General features: G+C 30.7%; 1 protein-coding gene across 4 annotated transcripts in view; it reads right to left on the reverse strand.

Annotated features, from left to right (window-relative positions):
* The window catches only part of acj6 (abnormal chemosensory protein 6), a 178,063-nt gene that overhangs the window by 146,633 nt on the left and 19,268 nt on the right, over window positions 1-12,162 (reverse strand). Inside the window, exon 3 of one of the 4 annotated variants that reach the window (XM_085954716.1) lies at window positions 9,001-9,007. The exons of the other annotated variants lie outside the window; for them this stretch is intronic. Coding sequence (XP_085810842.1) covers window positions 9,001-9,007 — 7 coding nt within the window. The remainder of the gene's footprint in view (window positions 1-9,000; window positions 9,008-12,162) is intronic. 4 annotated transcript variants of the gene reach the window in all.

Genomic DNA, 12,162 nt, shown 5'->3' on the forward strand with positions numbered 1-12,162 from the left:
CAGGGCTTTGAGAAAATCACATGAATGTATTATGTCCGCACCAAAAAGAATCAAACCCGATGCCTTACGCATTATCGTTAACAAAAAAAACTTCGTCTCACATTGTCTTTACCTTTCGGATGGTATGTAGCTCTAGGATACCTATAATTAATAATTGTCCAGCTTATATATAAATTTATCGGTTGCTAATCTATTGACCTTAATAGATGGGTGGCCAACCCGCGGCCCACTGGGTGTAAATTTGTGGCCCGTGGAGCAGTGAGAAAATAAAAATAATATCAAATGCTGCTGCTATATGTGCTAATTTAGCAAATTGAGATTCGATATTGGCTCAAGATTTTAAAAGGACAATGAGCATCCTGCATTTTACAAACATGCTCTAATGATGACTTCGCTATTTGGGAACACTCAGCATTTATCAAATCCCGAGTTAGAACACGAATCACTGATGTGCTTTTGGAAAACTGTTTGCTTGTAGGAACAACCTCACTCGATATCGATATTGATGCACTTAGTTCTGCCACACAAAATCAAACTTCTCACTAAAATTTATTATTTTTATATTATTTTGATTATTTTTTTTTATTTAAAAAAAAGTCTAATCTAATAAATATGTTTGATTCTCATTTTTGTTTTATTTTATTAATATTGTATACAATTTATATTTCTTTTTTGTTTTGTATAATAAAAAAATCGGTTGTGCGGCCCGGTAGGAAATCTTATTTTTAGAACCTGGCCCGGCTGCTGAAAAGGTTGGCCACCCATGTCTTAATATAATGATACATTTTAAACGTTGAATCTATTAAAAATAATATATATTTTCTTGTAAAACTCATAAATGGTATTTTGGTCAAAGATTAGATTTTTATTGAATACCTGCGTGGATATTATCGAATAAGATGTACTTGCATTTAAATATAAATATATTAAATATGAATAAAACATAAATACTTACGTTAATTAATACATAAATACGCCGTTTCCATATAACGGAATATTTTGTAAATCAATCGATCGTTGTCGTTTTGTACGAAAGTTTATTCTTTGTTCTAATTTTTGAATCTCAAACATAATATATATAATATTTAAAGCTAAAATAATTACAAGATAAAAAAAACTTTTTATATACCACGTTTTTAAATTTTCTGTTGAATCATATAAACTTGACAATTCTATGTATTAATAAATACTTTTTTTGTACTTTAATGTACTTTAACTTTTACGCGCGTTACCGTAATCTTACTCCCTACTTCATTTATCGTTTGTCAATTTATGGCTACGGCCGTATGTTGTAGCTTAGCCACTGGGAAATGCCAATAGAAATGGCGTATTTCAAAAAAATACTACCCTTTTCTTAGGTCAATAATTATTATAAAGAAAACATGGTACTGTTCGGTTATACCGGAGCCAGCGGAAAACGCATTTTGAAAATAGCCGATAAACTGTATTATTTGTTAGGTTAACCTAACCAAACCTAACCTAACCTAACCTAACCTAACCTAACCCAACCTAACCGAACCTAAACTAACCCAAACTAACAAATAATCCAGTTTATCGGCTATTTTCAAAATGCGTTTTCCGCTGGCTCCGGTATAACCGAACAGTACCGAAAACATTATTCGTTGAATGTTTATTTCACTTGAATGGTCAAAGACATAGCTTATAATTAGTATCTTTAAAGGTATCTTTAAATGAGTAAATGTTGTCCATTTTTTGAATAATAAAATGCCTAATTCTTGACAAATTTGGGATTACAGAGATTATCAATATAATTTTTTATTGTAAATATTTCACTATAATAATGTCTACATAAATTTTACTGATGGTTTTATAAATGCTTTTAAAAATTAATACATATAAAAAATCTTAACACCACTTCACATGGACGTACTGAAATATGACTGTATTCTAAAACATTAAAGCGAGAGGTTTAAAAGAATATTATTTTATGTAATAAAAATACTTTATGCAGTCATCAAATGTTTAAAATAAATATAACGGATAATAAGGCTTCAAAATTATATAAATAGATTATCTAGAACGTTTAAGAAATGTCCAGGATTATCCTTTGAAAATAGCATAAAAGCTCCATTTTGACGTACGCTGAGCATGTCCCCTCTTAAAAAATGCTTTTTTTTTATAAGAATATACTTTTTGTCGATCGCCTCATAAAAATCTCATAAGTAATTCAGAATGCAAAAATAGTGTACATATCATTCATCAAGTGTGACAAAGTAGCGTATCTTTGAAAAGGGAAATCGAGGTCAGAGTAATGTAAATAATAAATACCTATGTATGTTGAATTATTTATGAATTTGGATGGTTTATTTTTTTTTCATTTTTGTATTATATTACCGCCGTTAATTGCTTGTTTATATTTTTAGAATATGTTATAAAGTATGCAGTACATAATATCATTATTATTATCAATGTAACTTCTGGATATGTAGGTAATTATTTAGTTCGATAATATTAAAAAATACATACCTACGTCAAATAACTATCAATCTATTAAATATACTTAACATTAAAAATCAGAGACAATACTTATTATAGTATTAACTGTTCACACTCCAAAAATGTTCTGAAATAAATTCACTTGATCGATGTTATTAATTAATATGATTCTCCTTCTAGATCAGAATATATAAACTTCAGCTGGTTTCATTGTGTAATTCCACATAATATACTTTTATTGTTTATTCTCAGTCCATTTATTATATTAATGACTCTATAATTACAACGTAAGAATGAAGTCAGGTGGATTAATATAATTACTAAAAGTGATTTAAAGCACTAATACAGGCCTAGAGAAAACAAAGGGCGAAATGTCACGTTTTTGACAGAAATATCGGTTCATTTCCCCCCACCGCCTCCGTTCACCCCGTTGCTTCTCCCCTTCTTTGTCGAGTTTTCTTTGATGCGGTTAGGCACTTTTATATGTGGCAGTTAAATAATACCTAGGTACAACATAGACTGCCTCCGAGCCAATAGCATGGGCTGAAAGTCATTGGTCAGGGATAGAGAGCCATTTTCTTATATTTTAACAAACGCTTAGGTATTTGGTAGGTATATATATGTTTCAATAAAGTACACAACTTCTTTAAAGCGAAACTTTAAATGATCAAGGAGTTAAATTATGAAAATATCAATATTCTAAGGATTGTAATTACAAAGAAAATATTACTGACGTAATAAAAATATTTCATACTTATTCCACAAAATATTTTAATCGTCTAGCTAAATATGTCGACATTTTCTATTGCTAATTCTATGTCCGAGCGGCTTAAGCGTTGGCCTATAACGTCCCGGGTTCGAATCCAGGGTATGGCAAATACACATTGTTTTTCAACTTGTGTTTGAGTCAGAGTATAGACCTAATAGGTTGAGCAAGTGACTAACATCCATTTCTAGTAAAAACAAAAATAAAAAATCTTTTAAAAACGCAATTTTTTTTTGTAGTACCTATTCCACTTTTTATTAAATCAAACAAAAATACAATGCAGTTCCACCACGAATTGACAGTTAACAAAATAAAAGAAAGAAATCTTTTTATACAAACCTCCATGCTGCGGAGGCCTATATTATAATCTTATTAGGATTAGTATAAAAATGCAGGTCGGAAATTAATGGCAAAATGTTAATTTTTGTAAATCTTTGCCATAACAGTGTCTCAGAGAGTGAGAGCTATTCGTAGACGAAGTTTTAAACTATTTTTGGTAGACTGCCTAATTAGTAATTATTAACATATTTAATAGTAATTATTATTCGGTGATTTAATACACAAAACGAAACGAAAAAATAATAACGAAATTTGATAAGTATTTCATATATGATCTACTAGTTTAAATTGTCGTAATTAGATAGGAGCCTCGTAGCATAATTGGTTAATGCACAGCTGACGCGATACCAGTGGTTATACTGGTTTAAACCTCGTCGAGCATCGTCTTTTTCTTTCAAATATGTTTTTTTCTAGTGGTCTTTTTCAAGTTATCTATGTTCAATATAGCAATTAGCATTTAAACCTGTAGCAGAAAATATGTCATCGAGTAGATACTAATAATTAATATAAATGGGTAAAATAAACATTATTATATCCAAAATGATATTAAATTTGTATAAGTACGCAGGGTCTACGACTTCTGCCATAGCCTCACCTTACTTCCCGTTCCGTTTCCTGCAATGGCTGCTAGCGAACGATGAAAACGAAGCCTGAAACGGAAGCTACGATATGCTACAACGCTACGGTTGGGTCTACCGACCTTTAGTTCTTGCCAGAACCGCAAACCAGTGATTTTCAAGACAGTAACCTAAATAATATATTTTAGAATTAATAATATTAAATCTACCAATAATAGGTAAGTGTCCGTTTTGAACTTTACAAACCATTTTAAAAATTATATATTTTTTCATAATATATTTTTCACAAAAAAAAACTTTGTCTCTTGTTGGCCCACTTTTGGAATAGGTATTTAAGACGACATTCTAAACAATCTTACCATGTGAATACACGAGTTTTGCCAAAACGTACCTTAGGCCTTTTTCACTCAGCAACTTACATATTATTTTGTGGAATGTTTTACTTATTTATATGTACTATTTTATTAATGAATAATATGCTATCGTAATATTATTCTAATTTTATATATTATCATATAGGTACTCGTATACCCTAAATTATTTATCAATAAATTCCTTAAAATATATTAAATTTCATCTAATTTCTGTGTAATTACTTGAAAATGTATCATTTAGTAAAGTTACAACATAACTTCATTTTAATGATAAGAAAGGAAAATAAATAAGGTCATGGTGATTGGTGCAAAAAGTTGGTAAGTCTCGAAATCATGTTATGGAGTTATTATTGCAATTTTAAGTTTGACATGCCCTCTAAAATCAGGCATAATGCTAATTTATTTGTGCTTTATGTGTATGTTCTATATATCAGATGACCTTGAATATGTTTTCTAGCATACATATTTATATATAGACACATAATCCGGTGTTAACTCAACCCAAAGAAATATAACATATCGTACTTCTGTAATAATTTCATGAGATTTGATAATTTTTATGAATATTAATGAATCTACACTCTTAAATTGATATTGCGTTTAATACTTATTATCTTAAATTTTTAAACTCTGAACTGGTGAAGACAGTTTAAACCAGTGAACTAATTTTAAATAATGGGAAATGCGTTATTTTTTGGGTGTTGTAGTAACAGGCTTTAAATTGCGATTTATGGCATTACATCGTGTCCAATTTCAAAACTTTTGTACATATCGACTGGTTATTACATTTCTATCTAACTACTCACAGTTATTTAAAATGGCTATTATTATTTTTTGTAATATGTACCTACTTATAACAATTTAAATTCCACTGTTATCCATCTGATGTATTCTTACTTGATGGGCATTAGGCACTGACTCCGCGTGACTGTTGACTTGGAACTTATGCAATTCAAGAATCTTTATTTTTATATCTTAAATTTTGTTTGCATTATTTTATAATCATACCAATGAGAGTTAAAGTCATCTACATCGAATCTGCCGAGAAAAACTCTAGTCTAGATATTTATTACAAGTCTAATTTTATTTATTTTCTACAGTAAAAACACACAAGTAATCACATCACAAAAAAAGATGCCGCCCCTTAACTTGACAAGGGATGGTAGAAACGGGCAGCCGTGGCACAATTGCAATAAAGCCAGAATGGGTGGTGAGGGGATTTGAGGACGCGTTCCAATGGCCAAACCCAAAAAAAACAGGCGACGTTCTCTTACCTAGACTTTTCACGATGCCCATTCTAATAGTACTTTTACCTACCATATATCGTCACAATATATATGTACCTACGACCTTATATTTAGTTGAATACATATAAAGGTAAGGTTGTACGTCATTTATTTATTGAAGGTAAACTTTCTTACGCGCTTCGCAGCAAAATAAATGGTAGAGTGAAACCGGTTAATGTGTAAGGAAATAGCATCATAGTTCAATCAAAAAGTGAAAAATTATCCTCGATGGACTCGAACCAACCTTTTGATTGTGCATCTACCACTATGCTATATTTCCAGACTCAAACAGACGAACATTATTTTTATATAAAGTATAGTATACTTATACAGAAATTATATTAAAAGAAATCTTAAAGCATAGTGGAAAATATAAGATTAAATTAAAAAAAAAAACTTGTCTATTGTTTTAAACATAAGTACTTAATATAGGTACGGGTATCATGTATGGGATAACCAAATCAAAAGTGCCACAGGCTACCCCGTACCGCTAAATACTAAGCGGGATGGAGAAAAGTTGTGGAGAATCAAACGATCAAATCATCTGGGACCATATCCTGACGAAGAAGTTGGTATCGGCTGCTAACAGTTACTTAAAGAGGGCAGAGAACAAGATAGTCATCTTGCAAAAATATGTCTTATATACATTTTTTTTAAATTTTCCCAAAAAATCGCTGGAAGTTTTGAGTGGCATTCATGGAAGATGAAACATCACAAATTCATCAACGCGCTGGAGTAACTAGGTATATGAAAGAGATTAATGGAGACAGTTTTCAATTTTTCCTGAGAAGATCACGAGAGATGGATCCTATTCGTTATTTAGATGAAAATGATCTATCAGAAGAAGAATCGTGTCAACTCAGGTAAATTAGTATGAAAAATACACCGAATTGCACACTGATATAGGTACATAGGCATGGGCGAATTAGCCCGTGAGTAATCCCAGTGGGCCAACGTACTTTAAGTGCATTTTTGTGCTTCACATTTGCCAAATAAGACAACACATAAATTTAAAATTGTTGAATGAAATCATACGTAATAATTCATGTGTTTTGAATGACTCATTTTCTAAGCCATTCAATATTCAATATTAGAACTCATTAAGTTGCATGTCAATACTCAATATAAAATATAATGTTAATGTATGTATTACCTACATAACATAATATAATATGTATATGAATCTAAAATTCAATTTTTGGTTAATTGGCTAGAAAATTCTACATGCCGGTCTCATACCTACTACCAATCTGACCATGTACGTATGTATACTTTATAAATTAATATATATGCATTGTATTGTAAAAAAATAAGTTCTATTAATTTAATATACATATCTAAGTAGGTATATTTTTTTATTGAGAAAAATTTGGTTTTTATGATTTTATTGAAACGCCCGTAGGTCATAATGGTACCTAATGTAATAATTATGCTGTTGCATTGGTTGCGTGATAAAGCACACAAATAATGTATATTTATGGCCATATAAATTGCAAAGACCGTTTTATAAGTAACCATTACCGATTCGATAGGTTGAAAGTTGAAACAATATAAAGTATAAATAAAGCGATACTTAAGTATATTTATTTACATGTTGGTAATCCACATAATATATTGGTATTACATTAATGTTAGATTTGAAAATACTGTAAATTATAATGTAAATAATGCATTATAAATGTTAGTAGGTATTTACGAATTTATTTGTAGGGATAAATAGTTTTGAACTGCAATATAACTAAAATATCTATTCAAATAATGTTAACCTCGGGTCGAGAAACTATCATAAATGATCAATCATAAAAATAGTCAATCAATGGAGAGAAAAAAACATTTTTTTTGAAATGCAACCATTGAGAAAAATGAGTAATATTACTTAAAGATCCAATTAAAATGTGCGTAATAGGAAGATCTATTTTCGGGTATTGTCAATTTGCACACGTGTACGGTTCTGAAACTTGGGCAGTAATGGTAATCTTAAGACTGAGGCAAAACGCATTTAAATTGTAGTAATAAAACCATATGTTGAGAGTCTTATATTATAGATGGATAAATAATCCAACGAATCTATCAACACCATATTCGAGATATGGTTTCTATTTATACGGCAAACTAGAAGAAATCGTGGTATTTTATCAAATTGAAGGTCGGAAAAGACAGAGAAGGGCTCTCTTTCTCTCTAAAGAGACAGACCAAATCAAAAATATCTCGTATTTTCTTCTGACACAGCTCTCACATACGTTTTGCTGAATACTGATAGGAAGAAACCAAAACACGGAGAACGCTGCCAAAATCCTAAATCATCCAGGTGAAAATCCGCTCTAAGAACAAGCTACTTATACGTGAAATTGATATATTAATTATTTCTTCTACGATATAAAATGAGAAAAAACGTGTTTTGATTCAAATAAAGCAAACGAACAACTTGTGTTAGTATAATAGGCATATTAGTGCAGCAATAAGAGGTCACAGTTATGATTTTGCCGCCATTATACACTGGTTTCATTTCAAATTTGACGTAGTTTTGGGAAATTATACAGTAGGTACAACAGCCAAAATAACGGTTCAACAACAATTGCGTGAAATTCAAGTGACATCAATAAAATGAAACGATTGTGTTTATTATTATTAAAACTGCCGGATTTAGGGATTGGATAATACTCAAGTAGTTTCTGAGAAATTAATACATCATGAAAAAGTTATAGTTTGGCGTGTTTTCTGGGCAGGAAGGTGGAACTGCGCTGATGGTAACCATTACCATGACGTTATGTTTACATTTTTTGTACGAATTAGATATCAGAATAGCACAACCTGTATAATGCATGTGAAATACGGGAGTTTTAGCAGACATGTTTCCTGGTCGTGAGATAGTGTGATTTAACACCGTTGGACTTTTTCGTTTACAGTTTATTTTTTAAAATTAAAGTCTACGCTGATAAGTCAGAAATGATTCCTGATCTTAAATGTAATATCCGGCTCGTCATCGGCAATATGTACCTAGCCATATTTACGCGTAAAAGTCATGTGAAATATACCCTAAATAATTATGATATGTCAGAGGAGCCGAGGCGACTATTTTAACAATATTACATATTAAATAATCACTCTGTATTAGTATTAAAATCATAACTCTTCCTGTTACTTTACTTTTTATCCAAAAAAATAAAAGAATCAATTCTTATTGAAACACCTTTATATACATAGGTACTATGTGAATATATTGATACCTACATGTTTATCGCAAAGTATTGTACACCACGTCTCGGATAAAGTTGTCGGTAAACTCAGGGAATATCCCCTCGACGCGGTATATGTACCCACGTACTCGCCTGTTACACACACACACTTCGCACTTTAACGTTACGATTGCTATTTTATACTGGGGATTAAAACGCCGGTACCCCATAGTCGGTAATATATATTTGTAGTAAAAGCATAATAATGATTCCAACATTCTTAAACCTTGTATAAATTCTATTTTTTTTTAAATAATGTATTTGTTGTGCAGGAGAACTGATGTTAACAATGTTCGAATTTATAAAAATTCTTCTTATAATTATTTAGTATATTTTATGCCAGTGAGTTATCAACATAATATTTACTACACGCGTTATAGATATGGATTTTCAAACTTTACTAAGTCAAAATTTTCTTGTATTATAATTACCGGGAAAGACCAACCGCCACATTTTCATTATTGCATAAAACACATTAAAAATAAACAATTTATATCATAATATGGAGTATGAATCCGTGTCCGTAAACTTGTACGTATGCAGTTCGCCGTATCATACTTCACCGTGAAATGTTTTATCGGAAATATATGGCCGTATATATAACCGTATATATAACTGAAAATTCATGTCAAATAAAACACGGTTCTTGTCGGTATACACTTTACAAGAAGCCAGCAGCAAACACATTTTGAAAATAGCCGATATACTGAATTATTTGTTAGGTTAGATTAGGTTAAGTTAGGTTAGGTTTTCATTATTTAATTCATGAATTTTGCCAAAATCAGCTATGAAAATTAAATTAATGTTCATATTAAATCTAATAAAATTGGAGACCGTATAGTATACGGTCCTTTCCGATAAGAAAGCACACTGCGAATTGTGCCAGGGTGAAATGTTTTACGTACAATTTACATGTAACCGTAATAATCATCATATTTTCTCTCACGTTACCTATGTTTAGATGTGAATTTGCAATCACCAAATTTTCTTTTATGTTAATTTTGCCTTACTACTTAGTTATTATTTGTTCACTGTCAAATATTACGAGTTTTTTTTTACTTTGTTTATTTTTTACATTGGTAACTGATTATTTTTGTATGTGGATATATTATTGGCTGTCCTTTAATTTTATACTATGGTTTGTGACCCATTATAAAACATCTAATGACCCCAATTAGGGGTCAAGATCCGAGAGTGGCAACACGTGATACTTCAAATCAAATCAAATCAAATCTATGGATTGTAAATGGTTTCTTCCGAGTGCTTACATAATGTAGAGCCATGGCCCCCACAAAGGGGGGCTGACTGGTCTCTAACCTGGGGGCCCGGACTCAGAAAGGGTCCGGCGTGGCGAGTCGACCAGATAAGTGATATAAACACATCACAATTTCTCTCTAATAGTAAAAAAAGTAAGTCTCTTCAATGATGTTATTATTTAAAATTATGTGACTGTACGATACAATATTTAATTGTGTATCCATACTCGACAACTTCATAATTCAAATGGATGTATTAAAATACATAGGTATACAAAAAAAACACTATATATAGGTACAGATTAATTTTACCGCGTACACCATTCGGAAAACGCTATTGTAGAGCGTTACACTACCTTTATCTTTACTATAGGTACAGGGGGGGGGGGGGCACCAAAGATCCTAGTCTGGGGCCCGAATCAGGATATGGGAGCCATGTGTAGAGTACAATGTGTAATTGAAATTGTGTATGAAATACATTGATCTACGAAGCTATTAGATAAATAATAAAACGAGGTGTACACCACATAATAAATCGTTGTGTCAAAACACGTGTAAAACAATAAACTTTATCAAGTATAAGTAGTATAATGGGCTTGATAAAGCTCATCAAGTGAAACACGTATCGTGACGCAATTTTTATGGATAATTTAAATACCATGTGATAAACTCATTTTATAATTTGCTATAAATATTACCACTGCGTAAATAGTGAATTAATATATATATATATATATATATATATATATATGTACATAAGGGCTGGACTACCTTATTTCCGAAAATAAAGCTTTCGGAAAAACAGAATATAAAACTTTTCTTGCACTACAATAATTACGGCTTTATGGTTTTAAGAATTAAGAATCTCTGTTACGATTAGATTTTAAATATCAATTGAGTCTGTGCCTACAAAACTATCTTTAAAAAAATCTTTAGTGGCATAGTATATGGACTACTTTGGCATACTAAAAAAGCTATTAAAATCGCTATTCCGTGTACTTTATATTATAATATCATGAAAGTTCCTTGCACTGTAACTTTGAATAGTAAAGTTACATACATATACGATTTCGTTTGTTGGGGGTTTATGATTGTCGCAAGAAAACCCCAGCCGATTCGGATCACTGCTATGTATTTTGTATATACGAATATCAATATAGTATTATGTAAGATCAAGTCCATAAATATATATATATATGTTTCTACACTGAAAGCTTCCTGAAATATTATTATCGACGTATATTGTTCGTTGTTTTGGTCTTTTAGATTTGAAGTAAAGTGGTTTGTAAAATACCTATAACTATTTTGGTGATGTTTTCATGATTCTGTATGTTTACCAGTTTACATGACAATACATAATTATTTAACGTTTTAACATGTTAATAGTAATCTTAATTGCGCAAATCTGCTAAATATATTAATAAATTGTAATTGCCATGAACAGTAAAAAATGACTTTTATTATTATTTTATTATTCCACTCGTAAGTAAATTACCACGACGTCCATGACATATAAATACTATATAATTATTGGTATATAGGTACTCCTAATTTTTTACGAAAATAAATATTGCCATATTATTAAGAAATAGGTAAGAAAGATTCAGAAGATACTATAGATACAAAGACAATATTATTTAAAATAAACTGAACTGAAAACTGATATAGATATGGAAAATACTTATCCGCATGTTACTTGACGTTACTATCTAGTATGTATATATTTATGTAGTATTATAGCATATTTCTTGCAAAGTCAGTTTCTGTCAAAGTATTTATCTATTGTTATTCATTTTCACTATTTTAATTGGCCAAAAAGCAGTTATCACCACTAATATCTACCAGTAAGGTTGACCGAAGCAACAATATA

This window comes from Rhyacophila brunnea, unplaced genomic scaffold, assembly GCF_057557595.1.
Source record: "Rhyacophila brunnea isolate RB1 unplaced genomic scaffold, BYU_Rbru_1.0 scaffold_1, whole genome shotgun sequence".
In the NCBI taxonomy this organism is placed as follows: domain Eukaryota; kingdom Metazoa; phylum Arthropoda; class Insecta; order Trichoptera; family Rhyacophilidae; genus Rhyacophila; species Rhyacophila brunnea.